Source organism: Meleagris gallopavo, chromosome 7 (assembly GCF_905368555.1).
Source record: "Meleagris gallopavo chromosome 7, MGAL_WU_HG_1.1, whole genome shotgun sequence".
Classification (NCBI taxonomy): domain Eukaryota; kingdom Metazoa; phylum Chordata; class Aves; order Galliformes; family Phasianidae; genus Meleagris; species Meleagris gallopavo.
The window spans coordinates 23258996-23279478 of record NC_139410.1 but is presented as its reverse complement, the minus strand read 5'-3'; the positions used below and the strand labels follow the sequence as shown (position 1 = coordinate 23279478).

Genomic DNA, 20483 nt, shown 5'->3' with positions numbered 1-20483 from the left:
ATCCTCATAGAGAAAAGGAAGGGGGCAGGAAGCATTCTGACATAGAGGCTAACTGAAGTCAAGAGCACTTCAGCACCACAATATTTCTGGTAATTTTGCTCTCATCTATTTTGTAGTGTTTCTGCCAACTGCACCTCAAGGTCAGACTATGAGTAGGGTCAACGGTCATACTAAGGGAGCAGAAGGTGCCTTGGGCCTTTTCCCTTCAAAACACCATTGCAAAACTAAACTGAGTTAACACCTGATTCCAGGCAGAAAAATGGAGCCCTTACAATGCTCCAGGCTATAAAAGAAAGACCCCTTTGACCTGGGGCTGTTTACCTGGGCTGCAGTCTTTGGACATTTCAACAGGAAAGTGTACTGCACCTGTGAACAGGAAAAACAGAGCCAGTGACTGGCAAACAGATCACTCTGGGCACCTGGAATGAAGCCTGTACAACCCCATTTAATGCATGACCTCCACAGTCAAGAAATGCAAAGGTGGTAAAAGCAGGCAGCTGAGGAATGCCCATGGAAAGCAACACAGAGCAGGCAGGAGTCCCATGTGGAACAATACATTCATCATTACCCCAGGATCTCTTTCTCTAACTCTATATCTAGTAAATGTCTATTACTATTGTTGCTGAGAGGGAGAAAAAAGGAAAAAGAATAATGCCTTATTTCTCTTATCACTTGGGCAATTGAGAATTCCTGCTGCACAATGGGGTTAGGTTCAAATTGGAGAAATGTTATAAATCTAAAGTCGGAAGTCTATGTCCAAACTGAGACTGATAGAGCAAGAATGTCTAAATCAAGTTACAATACCAGTCAATGGCAAGGGCTGAAAGATGCTTTTATTGTTCACACAGTAAAACAATCCAGTGGAAGATTATTAGATGGGGAAACAGCAGCTTTGTTGGGATGAATACCAGGTAATCCTTGAAATGTGTCCAGTGTACCTGTCATTGGAGCAGTACTGGGCAATAGGCTTCTTTGGGATCTCTTCAATGGACAATGCATTCACCAAAAACGGAAATAAGGGTTAACTGAAACTATTTGTCAGACTAAGAAAAAAAGGCAAAGGCAAAAACACTATTAACAATAAAACATTTTTCTTTCAGCATTTTCAGAACAAGTTTCACATTTGTGCCTCAAATCAACTTTTTATAGCCCAAGTCGTAACGTTTTTAAAAAAGTGAAAAAGCAACCCTAAAAATGCAATGCTTCATTTTGGTTTGAAAGGATTTTTTTTTCTTAATGTTTTGATTTTTCCCTTTTTCATTTCACTGAGAAAATGAAAACAAAATAAACTTGTCTCAGGTCACCCTTATTGCTTCAGGCCACCCTTACAACGTTTTTCCCCAGATTTTTCAGTTCAGCCTGCAAACTGAAAAACCACTTGTGGGCACAGCCTACTTCGGGAGTTTACTGTCCTTCTTTCTATTTAAATCAGTCCTAAGCCAAAGGAAAATGGGAATTTTATTTCACCAGGTAATACTAACCAAAAATCAAATTATTTAGCAGATAAAAAAAAAAAACCTGAAAATCGGAGGAGATGTGCCTGTTTATGGGCTGAACATAACCCAGGAGATAAAGAGATGATTCCAAAGAATACTGCCATTTACAAGCTTCTTGCTATACCACCCTACTCTCATATAAGGCAATTTACAACCTGTGGGCCCAATCCTGCATTTTTAGAATCTGTGATGTGATACTGCAAGCACAGCAAAATCTAGGTAACCCACACTATGTGCTCTAAGCAAGGGGGGGGCATGGGGATTGTGGGTGCAAGGAAGCAAATGGAGAAAGATGTACCAGCCTCTCCACTAGCAATACTTGAGCATCAATCACGTGACCTGAAAACAACATCCCTTCTTTGCAGAGTGTTACCACTTCTGCAGGGATAATACAGTACTGGATAGTTGCTTTGCAAGCTCAATTAAAAGAAAAGGCCTTACAAGGATTTACGTTGGGACAGTCATCTGGTTCAAACACAGCAGAAGACAACATCAACAACAGCAAAAAACCCACAATAAATTAGATATCAGCACAGCTAAGTGTTCTAGAACAATTACTTGCAAGACAAAAAAAAAAAAATCACAGCTCTGGTACTTAGAATCTTGTCTTTTTTTAAAAAACAATAATCCACAGGTTTTGCATAAAAATAAACATTTTAAGCTGACGGCATTATGTTAATTGGATCAACCTGCTTTTTTTATATATATATATTTCTATGTATATTTAAATGTATATTTTTCTTCTCTGAATATTCCTTAAAGGAGTAATGAGAGTCACAGATGCATAAAAATAGATACTTTGGAAAGAAAAAGTAATAATAATAACGACAACCCTGGAGAAAAAAAACAATAATCCAAATAGCGCAGTATTCTAAAGCAATGGCTCACCATACTGCCACTTGTGGAGTCCAGTCCTTCTGTATTGCGTGCAATTACTCTTAAGTACTACTGGGGATTTAACAGCGATGAGAAACAAGATTTCCTCAAGTTTATTTAAAAAAAAAAAAAAAAAAGTTGTTGAGATGGAGTTGGATATACAGGACAGATTTTGATGCCTGTTATATTGCTGTAAAAGAACTAACACAAGCTATCTTCCGAGGTGAAAGCAGAAAGAACTCTGGCAACTTTTGCATTTACAACAATATAATTTTGATCAAAATCTGACCCTTTGCTCTGAATTAAAGCTTAAAAAAAATAAAACAAAAGCATTTTTGCCCTACAATGTATTTTTTTTTCTGTTGTCCTACAAGTAATTAAAGCAGATGAGAAAAGGTGGGATTTTCAGTAGTGTGTGTCAGCACCCTGCACAACTCTGACAAAAGCCTGCTCCTAATAACAAGATTATTTCCGTGAATGATCCTGTCCCTTTACAGCAGGAGTTAACCTTACTGTTAAAAATCCCTTCAAGGCAAAAAGATTGTGGAGGAGGAAGGGTGGGAAGTCATTTAAAAAAAAAAAAATAGAGATAATAGCCTGACCTGCTTGCCAGCTGCATCAGTATTCAAGTAAAGTTTAAAGTACATTTGTTGGACTTCAGAGTCTTGGAGGGTCAGACCGGCTTACTTTAACAAGTATAATATGCACTTTGAAACAGCTCTGTCATCTGCTTGTTTAAACTAAAAAACAAAACTCAAAAACAAACAGGAGCATAGGAAAGGTCTAGGAAAGGTCTCAGCATCAGTATTAGACTGCAGAGTGTCCTCTTGACACTGACACTTTGATATTCTTGCCTTCCTCTTCTAATGCATTAAAATATCAAGAAGTCATGCAGTCATTTTAAATGAGTACTTTGAGAGTCCAGTTTTCTTAGAGGTTAACTTCATCACCAGCACAGCACTGGAGAAAGCTGATCTAACAATAGTTCACTGACAGAAATCTTCAAAGGAAAGTAAAAAAAATACCATTCCACAGATAACAATGCCAATTAAAAACAGAAAGCAGATGTTGTTTCCTCAGTGTTTTTTCTTAAGACATCCTTTCAGAAGAATATTTTTCTTTAAATTTTCTTTAAAAACACATTTTCCTTTCAGATTTGAGAGCTATCCTCCATCTACACGAATTTAAACTCTTCTGAAAGTGCCTACAGGGCTTGTGGGGGCAGGGCATCATTTCCATCAGGTAGATGTCATCTGCTATTTTGTCTTGTTTGTCCTCTTCAATTCCTCCATTCCCTTTAGCTCTCACAGGCCAATACACTACTGTGAGAATTTAGATGCTTGCAGTTGAAAGAACTTGGGACTGAGCACAGCTTGACACATTTCACCTCCATGTCATTACCACATAGTTTCTCCTTTCTCTACACATATAAAATTAGTTTGTATAACACTGTCTTAAAGGAAGAAAATAAAATACACACACATACATTGGATTGGTGAACACTATACACTAAATATTTTTTTCAACAGCATCACAGGAAGTTTGGCCTACTGTAGGTTGATCTTGTGGGGAAGGCTGAATTTTTCTAGTTGCCATGCAAGCCGCCTTCAAGACAAAACAGGTGAACCCACCCAAGAGCAAATGCAGCTTTTGCTCTCAAGCTAATAGACAAACGCTGCCTTTCCAGGGGTTGGACTGACATCGCGCCAATTCAGTCAATGCAGCATTTAAAGAACCACACTGAGTTGCTTCTGTGTCAGTCCTCTGAATTCAAACGCTGTTAAACCAAAGGAGGAAGAGCGTAATTGGTCTGCCTTAGTAGTATTTATATATTTTGATAACGCTTTGAATTGCAATTTACTTCTGAAACCTTGCCCTTTGAAAAGCACACACCCTTTAAGTTGACAATTTTTTCAGGCTTCTGTTCCTTAAGAATTCTCTTTGTTTTTACTGCTCTTTTTCAATTATCTACCAGAAAACTTGCTTTCTTCCAGCAGAAATGTGGCTGGCGGGCTCATGCTTTCACTGCACCCGCTCTGTGAAATTCTCTGGGAAAACCCCTCGGCATTGGTCAAGTTCCTTATGCTGGATCCAGTCAGACTCCTTCACACCCATCAGCCATCCTTCATCCTAGAGGAGAAGACAGAGATGAGATGTTGAGGGAGAGATAAGAGTGAGGATTTTTCTCAGAGTGCAGGCCAAGGAGATGTCAAGGCACACTGAAGCCATGCTCGTGGTTGGCTTGGAGATGATCCAGGTAGAGGATTGAGGAGAGGGAGACGAGTGTTTGTTTCCTTTTAAAAAGAAAAGGCCACATTCCAAAGTCAGCACTAAAACTTGTCTGACCCAGAGCATCTGGAAGCAATGAAACGTATACAGTCCACAAGTGCAATAGAAACATGTCATTAACATGTCATTATTTACATCCAGTGCAGCAGGAGACATTCTCTGGAGCAAGGGGATCCAATCATCTGCCCTACCTTTCACTACCTAAACACAATGGGTTTGATCTTCTCCATCATCAGGAAAGAGATGGGCACCTCCACAAGGCACAGGTCTTCAGAAAGACCCATTTTCTGGTGCTCTGGAAGTGCTCATCTTCTGTTCCTGTTTGAGTAGCATTTTACGTGGCTTACACAGACAAAATGAGTCTTGCTATAATGCAAACATGGTCTAAGAGAACTGAGAGCTGAGGAGCTCAACATCTAATCCCAAAATCACGCAAGCTGTTGAGCTTGATGCAAAATGTGGTTGGAAAAACTCCCTATATACAAGCATCCTTCCTAGCCATTAAACCCACAGATATTAAACCCAATCCTCTATAAACAGGGATGACTTATCACTGAAGCAAACGGAGTCCTGCCTGGTAGAACCTGCTCAGAAGAAGAACCAGACTTCCTTCCATCTCCGTGCTCTCTGCAAAGCATTCAACACTGAGATTTCTACTCAATCTGAAGTACACAACGGAAATGAGATATTCAAGGTGAGATGGTTGCACTGTTTGTGGCTCAGATATGCAGCTACCTTGTTGAATGCATGCCTTGAACTACTCCCACCTCTGCATGCCACCCACCCCTGCAACCTGCAAGTGCTCATGCATGCCATTTGCAGTGGGGCAGCCTATGCGTCAAGACCACAGCATAAGGCAATGGAGCTGTATGAGGGACCACTGCCTTCAAACTTAACAGCTTGCTCTGCATCTGCTCCTCTAGGCAAAGCATACACCAGGCTCATTTAGAGCTATGTCAACACATTCAGCTTCATAACTTGCCAGAGCAGAAATACTCAGGCAACCAGATGCTCTAAGCTGTGGAGAAATGGGGCGTGCTTGTATGCAATTCACACAGTTGTTCTGACACGCTCCTGGAACCAGCAGGAGTTAGCTGTGAATTTTCACAATGACACGCACTGCCTCCCTTCAAACATATTATTTAAAAACATACCTGCACAGTGCAGGAGCATTGCAGCCCACATGAGGGGTGATCCATGGGGCATGTACTGCTTTCTACTGCCACTTTATTGCTTCTGCTCTCATGCTTGTGTGTTTCCAAGTGGCAGCAGTACAGACCAGCCGCTGTACCTGAGTTCCCTGCTCCATGCAGGCTGCATTGGGTGCCTGCAGGCTCAGACAGCCCTTGCTGCTGCCTTAGAGTTGAGCATTCAGGGGATGTCATGGGAACGACGTGAGTCAGGAGCCCATCTGCAGAAGCCAGCTGCAGGGGCTGCAGACAGACTGACATGCCATAAATCAGGAAGACAAACTACTAGGCAGAAGGCGCTGGGCACAAGTGCCTGGAAGGCAGCTTCCAAGCTCACAGCACAGCAAGCACAAAAGCTCATCCATTTGCATCTAGTGTATGTGCCATACAGCATGCATCACTCCCACAGCATCCGGCTTCAAAAGGGTCACCTCAGCTATAGGGATCAGACACCAGGACCTAGACTGACTCCTGAGTACTCCTAATATCATGTGAAGTGCCAGATTAGAAGCACTACTGCCCTCAATGCCTTCTGTCAAGGGAGATGACTCCAGACCTGCCTGATGAACACAGACACCTAAGCTGCAAGATGGGGACATGGCTCACAGTCTATTATCCTAGGCTTTCTCCACCCACGTGCACAATTCATGCACATGTTAACAGCCAAGATTTTCTGGCTGGGTATGGTAAGGGTTAGGGAAGTGAGCTGTAGCACACTATACACTGTAGAGGGTTAGAGGGCTTCAGTGCAGCTACAGTGTTTGTTAGCAACACTCAGAGCTCACCCTCTGCAGCCTGGAGAGTCTTGAGTTCATGGCTGTTGCACCCACATCCAGCTAGAGTGCAAACATAGGGCATTGAAAAACTCTGTTCCATAAATGTCATCTCCTACCATTGAAAGCAGAGGAGCTGCCCTTCATTTCCCATCCAAAAAGCCTTACAAGATGGAAATGCTCATAAATGCTTGCGCAGGGCAGTCCCACCCACTGAAGAGTCTTGTCTGTGGAAGGAATCACTGCTTCTTCCCATACAACCCTTCCTCACAGAGCATTCTGCGCTGTGGGAAATACCAACATATTACAGATCCCATTTCGCAAGCAGCAGCAATATCTCCCTCTGTAACTCACAAAGTCAATAGCTGAGCCACATGAACCACATCATCTTTGAACTACACTGTTCCTTTACCCCTTCTGAAACGCTAATCTTGTCAAACCCAAAGAGGCAGTAACTTATGAATCAACTGGAAGAATTCCCTTCCTTTTCCAAATGAAAATCTGAGGTCTGAGCTTGATTTTTACAAAATCACCACTTCTCTCAGCCAAGACAGTAAAACTGCTGCAGTCTCTATCAGCTGGAAGCCCTCAAACATAGCAAGTGAGGAGGATTTACTCGAGGCTTTTAGAAATAGCTGAGATTAAAGAAAAAACACTGCCAATTAAATCCAGGCCAGAGCGGGACAGGGGGAATGTTCTCTGGAGTTGGGCATCCTGCTCCAGCCTGTGGTTCTGCTGCCATCTCCTGGCCACACACTATCTTTCAGAAAACTTTGGGTTGTTCCTGCCTGTGCCACAATCTGCACTGCAGTGGTTACAGATTCTGTGCATGAAGATCAGGAGCTAAGAAAGGGTTCTGTTGGGCACCCCATCAAGAAAGCCATTGCCTTAGCTCAGATGCCCTGATAAGAGCAGGACACTATGGCTGCTTCGCATGCTTTATGCAGGATAATGTCTCTGCTTTCCAGTCACAAGCACAGTCTTCCTCTGTTGCAGGAAGACAAGGACAGGAACAACTGGCTTTGCAGCCAGTTCCCAGCCAGAAACTGATGACTCTGCATACAGCCAGACTGTTAGTGGAGGAAGAAGCAGCTCCAGAAATCCCTTTGGCTCATCCCAGCCCAGGCACACACCCAGTCTTCCCCGCTCACCTGCTCCTCAGGGTTCTCAAATGGAATCACAAGCACCACATCCCCGGCCTTCAGCTGCAACTCATCACTGTCGGTAGCTGTGTAATCATGCATAGCCTGGACCTATAGCCAAAAAAGAGGAGAGCCACAAGTGTGTTAATACCAACCAGCACAGCCACAGGAGCATCCTTGGTGACTCACTCAATTAGTTATGCATCAGCACCTGCACGTCCTTCCTTTAGATGGAAGGTGTTCCCATGGTGCAGGCCTAAGATTTGCATTCATTCAAGTGGTGCCCTGTATTCTTTCAGCATCTGGACTTCAAGAGTATTAGAGCCTCCCCACTCTGTCACCCATGCTTACTCTCCCTGTTTGATATAAGAGCATCAGTTTGGAACTTCAAGTGATTTTTTCCTGTTGTATTTCTCTTTCTCTTTCTTGCATCCCATCTCCTAACAATTCCTGTGTTACAGTCTTTCTGCTTCAAGCCAAAGCCCTTCACTTCAACTACTACAATAATATGCAACTATTAGACTATAATTCTGCCCATTATCAGTCAGAATGTAATGACCCTCCTATTATTCTTTCAAGTTTAGCCACCCTTCTGCTTTTGGTGGATTTCCCAGAAGCAGCAGTATGAGGAAATAAAAAATAAAAATAAAAATTCCTACAACAGATCAGACAAACAAAAAAGGAGACTGTCACTTCTCACTTTGAGGGCATGATGCATTTGGGTTGTCTTGCTACCAAGGCCTTTCAATGTGAAACAGCCCATGGTCACGCTTAGTGAATGTAGTTAAACTGCTACAGGAACAAAATCATCAGGAACTTGGTGCCCCACCAGCACGCATTCACCTTGAACAGAAATCCTGGGGGCATGTCAGCTCTTTCAGAGGAGGCTCCTCCTTCCACGGTGCCATTGACAGTAGCAGGAAAAGTCTCCACAACGACAGCGGGCAGAGAGCTCTGGTAGGCAGCAGCCAGGGAAAGAAAGAGACCATTGAGAAAGAATCCAAGATGAGCAGCTCACTGATCCATACTGAAGGATTCACATCAAAACTATCCGTAACCTACTTGGGAATCCCAACTCTGTCCAAAGTTTCAGTGGGTTTTCTCAACAGTGACAAGAACACTCCCCAAAGGACAGTAAAGACTGCTGCCCTCCTTTGCTTACGGCTGCAGAGTTCATGGAGGATTTAGAGCATTTTTCTGGGACCAGACTTGCAACATTTTCCATTTAATGCAGTCACAAAGCAGTTCTTGTAAAGTCCATGAAGAACTGACAAGTCACAAGTGACAATCTATAAAGAACCAAGCAGCCATAAGATGGACCTACTCCAGCCCCTAAAAACATGATAGTGTCAAAAGAGAGGAAATCTGGTTATTCAGGAGATGTAGGCAGAGCTCAGGGAGGTGTAGTGGGAAAGGAGGTGCCCATCTCCTTTCTTAGGAGCTTAATACAGAAGGGCTGTGGGCTGGCTTCATGGCATGAACAAATAGATGGTTCTTTTTAAAGATCTTCCAGCTGAGCTTATCCCTAAGTATCATACAGGGAAAATACAACAGCTAACTCTGGGCTTTGAGTAAGACCATTGTAACCGCTGAAGCGGCAGGGATGCATTTTTCCAAGCCATTGCAAACCTCTTTTCTCAGCCTAGTTTCCCATATGTCGGCTGCATGACAAAGAGAAGTGGTGGAGAAAAGCAACTACTTTCTCTTGAGGTACTTACCGATCCTGAATCACCTTCAGTTTTAGATGCTTCAGCTCCAGCTGCTGCTTCAGATCCAGCTGCTTCAGCTCCTGCATGGGCTGCTTCTGTAGGCTGCAACACAGAATCCATTTAAGTGGAGAGTTACTCTCATTACCGTCATGTCTGTGTGCAGAAAGTACAACTCAGTCTGTCCAAGTGTTCTCTACACGGTTGACTGCTGCCATCTGCTGACAAACAGGTGAAGAACTTCAGTTCTCACTACATTTGCCTCCCCATTCTCTGCAGCCTAGAGAAACCACAGTAAAACCCGAATCCCCTCTCAGCCACACAAGAGACAATACTGCGGAAGAAACAATGCAATTCCCAGAACCTGTATGCCTTTCTTTTCAGGATTGAACATACTAACTTACATACACAGTATCTGTTATTACATTAGGTTTCTACTTGCATGTGAATACGCAGGACTGCTTACGTGCCAACAGACAGGAATCAATCAATAGGCTATTTCCAAGCATCAATAATCAAGGAACATTTGAGCCTTTATATACTCCCAGAAAAAGAAGAGCATGGTAATAACGTGTCCAGATGTGGAACTTTGTGTGGACCTAGCATCTTCATGACATTAGCTTTGAATGAAACTCAACTGAAAACTATGCTGATTTTAATCCAGTTTGATTTTGGACAGGCCCAAAGAGTCGTGAATTTGGATTCTGTCTGTAAGAATTTGCTATGACTATTCTACATGGTGTCTGCGTGATGGGTAGGGAAGAATCTAATGCACAAAAGCTACCTCCACCAGGAGGAACTATTCAGCATCACTTACAAACCACTGCCCAGCAGAGATTGCTCCGGAAGTATGGAGACTGAAGCTTCCACGCAGAGCAAAGAATGAGCTCTAGTACTCATCCAGAGCTTCAAACTTTTGGTCTCACACTGAAGCCAGGCTAGCTCTGTTTTAATGCAAAAATAAAGACATTCATTTGCCCCTCCCAGAAACTGCAGCAGCATAGGAATTAAGCTGGATCTGAAAGCATTAATACTTCCAGCCAGACAGGATTAGAAAGACTCCTGACAAGAATCTCATGGGTCCAGTAAGGTCTGTTTTCTAATTTAATGCCTGGAAGTACTCACTGCCTATCTATATTTATTCAATCATAGCATAGACAACTCTTTGTATAACCTAACTAGACTCCTGCTTCAAACTTGCACAACAGAGACTGCTAATAGAGACACTTCCCATTTTTAACACGTGAATAAACAAGTTTTTACATGCCTGCATGATTCATACATTTAGTAAACACACGTACCTCCAAATACAACCATGTTCAAAGTAATACACTGTCCAGATATCCTACTATTGCAATTCTCCTAGTCCCAGCCCTATATAAGCACTCTGGCCAGGTTCAATTGATCGGTGAACCCCTCCAGCTTTCAACAGTTTCCCAGATAATTTGTTGAATCTGGGCTCTGCAGACATTCCAAGCCAACCAACAGTGACTGAAGCCCAGAAACAGTCTGTGGACTGATCCCAAACTCATCCTTCAGACAGCGAGGTTTCCTCATCCTCATAAGAACAACAAGAAAATGCACAGATCCACCAAGTTTTAAGCCATGCTCTGCGCGTCCTTCCTTCACCATACCTTTCTTCCATCTTCCTTCATCAGACCTGGGCTGACACCAAGCCAAGCTGTCTGTGCCTTCACTGCAGGAGATGTGAAGCACCAGTCAAGCGAGTGAACCTCAATGCTCTCTGAATTAACCTGGGCCAGACCAAAGGATGCACACGCTGTGTAAAGCAACAGCCATGCTAACCCCAACTCCATACTGATCTGACTACTAGATACATACTGGCACAACTCTCCAAGTGGTTTCCCAATAACAGCAGAAATAATCAAGAAAGAAATATCTTTACTTAACCAAAAGCCATCACTTCTACTTCAGCTGCTCCAACGGTGCCATTTAACACATGCTTTCCTCTCCTGACACATCCTTCCTCATATTCCCTCATCAGCATGCCCGCAGGCTGACATTGCCAGAGGATATTATAAATAGCAGACCTGCTCCCATCCAGCAGATGATTCCCAGAGCAGCTTTGGCAGAGGTAAGGTAAATGTATGCATATTAAATACTACAAAGGCTTCTCCTGTTTAATTAGATTTGCTCCCAGGTTGCCTTTTATCTGGACTCAATGCAACCAGAATTGGGACAGATGCCAGCACAACTCTATCTGGCCGAGCATAGTTTTTATGTGGACAGGTGAAAAGCAGCCCATATTGAGCCACAGATTTCTTACAGCAGCTGATTTGCAAAAACAGTATTTAGTAAATAGAGAAATTGGATTTAAATTAATTCCCTGTATTTCAACAAAAGGTATTTTTATGTCAGCTACTTATTCTTCTATTTTATGTACCTGTAGGCATGCCAAAGTCTATAAAAACATTTGCAGTCATGGAAAGAAGAGGGAGAATTGCTCACTGCTGCTGCCAGTTTGAAAGCTTTGTTTGTTCCAACAGCAGCATCACACAAACAAAATACAAGTCTACTTGCCTGCAGAATTAAGCAAGTTCCAAATTTCTATAGTTATTAACTCCATAACATATGGGACAATGTAATCATCCAACAGATCTCTCATCACCATCTAAGAACAACATTAGAGCAAAAACACTCCAGAAGGCTTGAGGAGACAGAATTCCCCAGATATAGGGAGCTCTGTCCTTTAACAGTGCATGGTATGTTCAGGTGGGAACTGGCGTGGTGAGAGCCTCTTGCTGTAACAGCATTCCCTAGTTGATTAAACTGTCCTTTGGATGAAATCGGTTTCCAAAATGGAAGAAACAACTTTAAATACCTTTTGCACCCTAGACTACACCACATACAGTGAATTGAATGGCAATTCAAGTGCCAATGCAGAGACTTTTTTTCTTTCCCTGACAGACTAACAACGCCCATAAAAGGAAATGACAGGTTAAACACTGAAGGCTGATAAAACACTCAAGGGAAACATCTTTCAACAGACTCACGTGAAGGAGAGCATTGGCTGCTGTGAGTCCTTGGGCCAAACTCTCAGCAAGGGTAAAGCTGCTTCCTTCCATGTACTTACTCTAGGTAGGGGATGTGGATTTTGAGAACCCAAAGAATTCTAGGACTTGATTCCCTGGTGCAAGCCAAGGACATGAGGCTTATATCAACTGTATGGGCTACAGACAGCTCAAGCTGCAGGTATGAATGCCCAGATCAAACATTTTCTGCCTGCACTGCTAGCTGTTGTCCAGAAGGGCTCATAATTAGCAGTGCTTGATACATCTCCCAGTGGGCTGTTCGCAGTGCTCTGAGACATTCCCAGGCTTGATAAATCTAGAGGGCATAAATGAGTGCTCTGTTTGGGTTCAGATGCAGAGCACGTAGGCTCTTCCTTTGTCAGAAAGTTCCAAAACTCTGGTTGTGATAGACGACAAGCAAGCCTTGGGCCTGCACTTAAGTTTTTGCATGGACATAGGCTGGGTTATTTCACATTAGCCTTTCTGACAACGATGGTCAACGAACAGCAAATAATGCAGATAACCTCAAATATGCACACGTATACCCAACGGTACAGGCAGTAAGGACCAAGGGCTCCTGAGACATTTATGCATCACACACAAGACCAACAGGATATATACACTGAAGGGTGGAGGGTGAGGATGATGCCACAGTGGGATTAAGTCTAGGAAGAAGGTCACAGCATCATGCCAAGGGAAAGATAAGTGAGTTAGCAGAGAAAGGCAGTGGAGTGGTTTGCTACTAGAGGCATTCAGATACAGTGCCAGATATGGCAAACGTGGCTGCCCCAGGGCTTTACAGGCAAGGTATATAAGTGAGCTCAGCACCATATGGAGAAACTTTGGTTTGAGGTGTGCAAAGAGGAAAAGCAGAGAGGGAAATGAGACAGATGCAAGCAGGGATGGCACAGGCACGTGCACAGTATGTGATGAGAGATGAAAGCCATAGGAAGTTCTTACCTCCCATAAATCCCAAGGTAAAGACTATGCATGTCAAAGAGCAACAGAAACAAAACATGTTTATATGCAATTATTTCAGCAAGTACAAAATTACAGACACTGATCAGTCTGAAGCAGACATACACATTCAACAGCACTTACCTCCGCATGTTTTGTTGTTTTTTTTTTTTTTTTTACATGTGAAAATTTATACACTCATCCCCTTTGCATTTCCAAGTTAAGCACTAAGATATCCAAGTGAGAGTTATTCCTCTCTCTCATATGAAGGGAGACAGCTAAGCCACGTTCAGCTATTAGTGGCAGTACTGACAGGAGAAAAAAAAGTCATGGATTTGTGGTCTGTCAGAGTTAAATATTCTCTTATCTCCTCAACCAGAGTTACATGTTATTTCAGAGCAAGACTTCAACTCATATCTTTGGATCAACAGTGAAATATTCTAACCTCTCTGCCATATCGCCTGCCCTGTGGGAAATAAATCTGAATCCTTTGAAAATGAGGAGGTTTGTGCTAGGTTTAGTACTAGGTTTAGTACTGTGATTACCACTATAAAATATTAATTTCAGACTCTTAAGTGACTTTGGAAACTAACAATAAATGTGTAACAACACCAAACATGTTACTGTTGAACAGTTTTTAAAATCCCACTCAGCATAACACTTATTGCATTTATTGCAAATAATCTCATTTTAAAATAAATTCATATTCATATCCAATGTCAACATAACCAATTATTCAAGTTATAACAGGTGATTCAGAACAACAAAAAACAAGCTTATTCTGGGGTATGCAGCAGTTATGCAGTCAAGAAATGCCAATCTGTCCATTTAAAGTTCCCAAAAGTGGCAGTTTGGCACATTGGTGTGTATTAAACTATGCTAATAACTGGAATTTTGCAGATACGGTATTTTAATTTAGAAGAATCAAACTTTTAACAGAGATCTTATTACTAGAAAGATCAGCCATACAAGGCCCACTTGACTTTATGATACTGGAAAAATACTGTAAACATCCAAATTACATTACTACAAATTTTAGTGGAAACCACAGGCCAAGAACAGCTATTTCACACATAAGAAATGGAACATCTAGGTGAAAGAAACCAAAGTGCAGCCCACCTGTCTCTAGTAGGACAGGAACAGGTACAGGTCAGACCAGAATTATGAACCTTCCTTTTTGATACTTCACTGTGAGGCAGTATGTCCAGGGAGGAAGCTACTTCTTTACCATGAACAGAGGCTATGTAATACTCAGACAGAAGGGCCTCGTGTCACTTGAGTATCTCTGCAGTTTTATTCATCTTAATTAACTGCAGACTATCAAAGTGTTATTTATTAAAAATCTCTCTGAGAGCAATTTACAGCAGGAGCCCAGAGCAGAGGTTGAATGCCTACCCATGGTTGAAATCCACATAGTATATAGAGGATGTTAATCTATGGATGGAGATACGTTGTGCTGAACGTATTGTCAAGCAGTAGATCACCTGAGCAAAGCACAAGCACCCCACAAGCACAGCCACATGATTCTCACTGGACTTCTATAACCAGCAGAGAAGACCAAGGTGGCCATCCACAGGGCATCAGAAGTTGGTGGCATCCAGCCCAGCCACCCAGAGCTCAGGTCCAAACTGTCACTGATGTGGTTGCAGATCACACCACCCCTGGCAACAACTCACTTTCAAAGAGAGAGGGAATGGTGATATTAACCAACCTGAGAAGCAGGTGTGGGGGTCTTCCCCATAGTGGCATCTGGTTTAATGGGATCAAAATCCAGATCCAACAGGCTGGTTCCCTCCTGGAAGGGCCCAGGGGCATCAAACTTGGCAGCAGTGAGGAAGAAAAGCAGTATGAGCGTTAGACACGCACACACGTACAGTACAAGGTATGCAACATCCAGGTGCTATGGCTGCAAGCGTAGAAGACAGTGTGAGAATGCAAACACTTGATGTGGCTCCTGACTCTGGGATGCCTTTAATCACGGGAGTAAGCAGGGCTCCACTGAGCCAAACCTGAGCCTTTTCCATAAGGCTCACTCACCTTCTCACCTGACCAAATGAGCTCACATGGTGCAAGCACCTGACTTGTTACAGCCAAAAGGATCACTGCCACTAACCAGTTCAGATGGTTTTCTATTTATTTCTACACCTTACAGCTCATCCAACTGCTTTTGTGTTGAAAGACCAGGACAGACTTATTTAACCACACATCTCAGCAATGTGGACCCAGTCAGAAAAACCAGCAAGGCTCAGAACTAACTCCCCAAGTTCCTAATTCCCTTCAGACACAGAAACACGTAACATAAAAGCTAACCCTAGTTATGGGACTCAAATTACACTCCAGTTCAAAATGATATATTTACAATGCTTTTCATTTCAGGTATCCCAGAAACACGCATACGCAACCCTTCCAAAGCAGCATGCATGTGCTGCTCTCTTCCAAGTCAGCAGAATAACTTTCTGATTAATGCAGCAGCTGAAGACAATGACAACACACTCACTAATTACCATTAATAAAATAGTCACAACAAAGGAGTATTCAAAACAAGTCAATACATCTGCTTTTAAATTTAGCATAACCACAAGACTCTCCTTGTATTTCACTTCAGAGGAAGCTCAAAGTCCAGGAGGAGTTGACCCCATTTCCATTGACCTCTGAAGTTCACTTGCCGTACCACCTAAGCTATCTTTCCAACAACACACCAAATCTGGAAGGCTGGTCTTCACAACTACATCATAGCCACACCAAGGAAGAACATAGGGAAAACAGCAATAACATTTAAGTGAAAGTCCTCTGCATGCAGCCCATACCATCACCATGTTTCACCTACTTTTATTTTCTCTTCCTGCAATTCTCCTTTGGACTTTTCCCTCCCATAACAACATCCTCTCCTCTTTCTGATATCCACAGTTCCATGAGGACGACCAAATTCTCCCATCTCACAACAATAAACGCTGACCAGTATGTTAAAACTGGCATTGTAGCACACTCCTCCAGTTCACTCAGGCCATCAGGAAGGTTCAAATCCGAATCTTCAGCTTTGTTCGGTGGTGGGATGGTCACGGAAGTATCTTACCTGTCATTCAAGACTTACGTGCAAGGCCTAGCACTCCTTGCCTTTACCCAAATCTCCCACAAAAAAGCTCACTGGAGCCAAGACATCTGACAGGAGCAGCCCTGGGCAATGCACTGAACACTAGTGCCTGTTGAGCGCTTCGGTGAAGATTGTTCTGGCAACCAGAGTCCTCCCTCAGAAATTTCATCTGATTGAATGTCACAGCAGATCCCATCCTGGGTCAGGGCACTGATCAGGTGCAGAACACAACTGGCTAAGAGCAGGCATTCACATGGAAATACAAGATGCAAACCATGGGACAGACAGAACTGTCCATTATGATATAAGAGAAAGAAGTATAGAGAATGAGAGTTGCTCAGCAGCCTGTGGTCCCCACACTTCCAACACTGCAGTCAAATCATCTCTGCTCTGCAGGCTTTATCTATTGCAATGCAAAAATCTGACATCATCCTTCCCTCTCCACTCTACTTTGACCCTTCAGCAGTGAGGTGGAAGGTGGCAAACCAGAGGCAACAGAGCAACATGACATGAAGAAAAGTTAGCAAATGTGTCACAGATGAGAACTGCTACAGGCATTACTTGTGCTTTAACAAGCATTTAGGGGAAAAAAGAAAAACAGTATACGTGTATATATATACATATGTATATAAAAAATATAGATGCAGGTATCTCATGATGCAGCCAGAAATCTGGTCAGGCTCCTGTATACATAAGAACATCTGTTCTCCTAGATCCAACACAGAATGAATTCCCCAAGCAGGCATCCTCTCTTCCAGTGATGTTAATAATAAGGTAAGTAAAGATGAAAATTCATTGCTTGTAAATGCTGTTACCATTTTTAGGGCTTCAAAAGGTGTCACAGCTCAGGAAAAAAGTATTCTAATGGGAACTGCTGGCTGGTGAAAACAGGCAGTCTGTCAGGAGCCCTGAATTCACAGCAGGCACAGTGCTGCCTGTCTACGCTTTAGTCATCAATTCCTGTTGGCCTTTCCAGTGCATGTTTGGGCTTTAAAAGTTAATACAAAGCCCCCATCTAAAGAGCACAAAACTGCCTTCTGAAAAGGCAAAAAAGACAGGGTCAGAGTTTGGGATTGTACAAGAGTTGACAAGACACGCTTCATCCACACCTAGGATTCCTGGGCCTGGAGAGAACATATCATGGGATGCAAGGGAAGCCACACTCCACACACACTGCCGCTATGCAAACACACTGATAACATTCTGGCATCTCCCACCAGCTAAATTTCTCCCATTTATTCTTTGAGCCAAAGCTCTCAAAGGACTACATGTTTGTCTAAGCTGCCTTCCAGCTACCTTGCCTTCCAAAATAGCCCCCATCTCCCACTTTGCCTTCCAAGGTCCAATACTGAGCTTGCCTTCCTCCTTTACCTGACCAGGTTTCATGGCTTGACACCTCTAGAGAGAATAAAGATCAAAAGAAAAAGTTCAGAGGCAGACAAACACAATGCAGGGCATAGCAGCTAACCTGCGAGGGGGTTGTCACACTTATCTCAGGGACAAAATTGTCATCAAATAGACTGATGATGTTCTCCTGCTTGATCTCCTTGGAAGGGGTGACTTTTGGAGGCGGAGGCACCGGAGGCCCTTTCCTCAACTGCATGCAAGTGAGCACACGGCCACAGCACAGACGGCGACACCCAAAAAAACCAGAGACAGGAACCACAGGTTAGCCACAAAAATTGAAGATGAGGGAAATCACAACCACAGGCACAGAGAATGGTCCAATCAACTCCATCTGGAGAGAGAGGAAGGGAGAAGGGGAGAATGAAACAAAATTAAAATAAACAACCACACGCCTCCAGAGAAGGTTTGGCATCATTAGTTACACTTCAGCTACGGGCAAGTTTCCCTCTGCAGAGAAGAAGCGTAACACAATTAATATGCATTGACAGGACATGCATACATAATTAGAACATGTGCAACCTTCCAAAAAAAATTAAAAAACAACCAACTAACACTGGGAAGGAAGCAGACAAGTTACTAAGAACACAATTCAATAGACCAGACCAGTTCTGCCTCCATTTGCCATACTTACCATACCTAAAGGAATAAGAGCACAGACTCTGTCTTACTGTGGGATGCCCATGAGGCCAGATTCTGATCTGCCCAGCAATGAGTTAAACAGTATACCACAAAGTCAGAAGGAATTCTTCATGGCATCTTACCATGTATCTCAGTTTTGGGGAAGAACATCTGAATTTCCTGAGAAGCCAAGACTGCTGTGAGTCCAACTCTGCTCTCAGTTTCACCAATGCACATCAACACTAATGAAGTCACCAGTGTAGCCCAAATGAAGACCCCAGAGAAAGCAAAATGAAGACTGACCTTGTGAATCTAACACACCCTAATATTCTCTTATCAAGCTAAAAGACACAGCCTCACACTGCATCCAGCCCCAGTGGGAAGCCCAGTGGTAGACCCTCCCCAGATCAACTGATCCACACCCTCTTCACATTTTCTTGTGCCCAAGGCTCAATGCTCTCTTGTAGCTCCAACCAAACTCTGAAGAGCTGTTTCTGTGTATGGCTGCTTTGTTCCAACAAGTTCCCTGCAGACTGGGAGGTTCCAATTACAAACTCAAAACTAAAAGGATCCTGACATTTCTGTGATTTACTACTCTAAAATAGTCCCTACCCTCTCCTATGTGCTAGTATCTTCAGAGACTTACACAGCATGCAGCATCATCTCCAGCAGCAGTTTAACACCATCTCAAAGACAACAGAACTGCATACTGATGTTGGGTTGTACCTGAAACTGCACAAAGCATGAAGAACTTTGCTGACTAGAATAAATCCTCTAAAGTCTTTTTTGCTGATTTGGATCCCGCAGAGCTTTATCGGTCTGAAAATTCAATACAGCTCTGCTGTTATCAGAAGTGCCTTTACAGTATTTCAGTGGTGTAACTGAGAGCAAAAGCTGAACCTTTGAAATTTCCCAGACCTCTCGAGCCCTGTGTCACCGCCAAACTACTCAGTGTGGAGTGCTGCAGTCAAGTTCCAAAACACAGAAACTCCAGAACAGCTGTTTTTCCTCCCTGTGGAGTCAGCCCCAACTCTTGGCACCTAGGAAGCACAGAATGGAGCTCTTGTTCTTCACTGCATTGAGGTCTAGGAAAATGAATTAAATCTAAAGTAGGGAAGAGCTGCCAGGTGGTGGCAGCACACGCTGCTAAACTCCATTTCAGTCTCGCCTTGATCCTCCAGAAGCTCTGCTGGAATATTCTGCTTGCTCAACACGGGGCGGCCTTCAGCCCCATTCCTGCGGGCAGGAAGGCAGCAAGTGAATGAGCAAGCACTTGCAGCCTGGCAAAAACAAGTTTATGTGCGCTATTTAAAGGAAAGGGAAAACAAGTCTGAGTGAAGTCTGCAGTGAAAAGCTCAATAGATTTTTACCATTTCTTGTTCCAAATTTCCACCAAGTTGTGGTGATCTCCCGAAGAAAAAAAAACAAAAAAAACCCCAGTAAGGCAGTTCTAGAAAGACATACACTATTCTCTCCCTTTAAATATGCAAACTCCGCTCCAAGGTCCTAGCCTGGGTATGAAGAGACCCTGGAGAAGCCCTGCAAAGATACAGTCAGGCATCCTCGCTGGAAGAGACCCTTTTGTCAATGTATAAATACCCTTTTTTGTCTCTAGATTCTCTGACAATCAAAAACACAATGGGGAGAAAAACATTGTGAGAGGCTATTCCAGAAAAGGTAGACAGCCCTACAAACACAGGCTTGGATTTGGAATCATACTGCATACTTACAAGAATAGCAAAGAAGTCCTGTGTTACTTTCAACCTTTTTTAGCAGCAGTAGGTATTTCTTATCAGTTTGACAAGATTCTTTATCAGATTTAATTCAGGAAAACTACTCTCTGTTGTCCGACTTACAGAAATGCAATGACTAATACCAGACATGAAACTGGTCTATTTGTTCTTCC

General features: G+C 43.0%; 1 protein-coding gene across 18 annotated transcripts in view; it reads right to left on the bottom strand.

Moving 5' to 3' along the window:
• Window positions 1-813: 813 nt before the first annotated feature.
• BIN1 (bridging integrator 1) overlaps window positions 814-20483 on the bottom strand; it is an 87333-nt gene continuing 67663 nt past the window's right edge. For 9 of the 18 annotated variants that reach the window (XM_085228871.1, XM_085228856.1, XM_085228857.1 and 6 more), the window contains 8 exons: window positions 18021-18149; window positions 15173-15280; window positions 13465-13488; window positions 9485-9577; window positions 8610-8720; window positions 7776-7877; window positions 6637-6687; window positions 814-4502 (listed from right to left, as the gene is read on the bottom strand). In XM_085228871.1, the coding sequence (XP_085084997.1) occupies window positions 4395-4502; window positions 6637-6687; window positions 7776-7877; window positions 8610-8720; window positions 9485-9577; window positions 13465-13488; window positions 15173-15280; window positions 18021-18149 (726 nt within the window). In that variant the 3' untranslated portion in view covers window positions 814-4394. The remainder of the gene's footprint in view (window positions 4503-6636; window positions 6688-7775; window positions 7878-8609; window positions 8721-9484; window positions 9578-13464; window positions 13489-15172; window positions 15281-18020; window positions 18150-20483) is intronic. The other 9 variants (XM_085228860.1, XM_085228864.1, XM_085228874.1 and 6 more) reach the window with 5 other exon arrangements.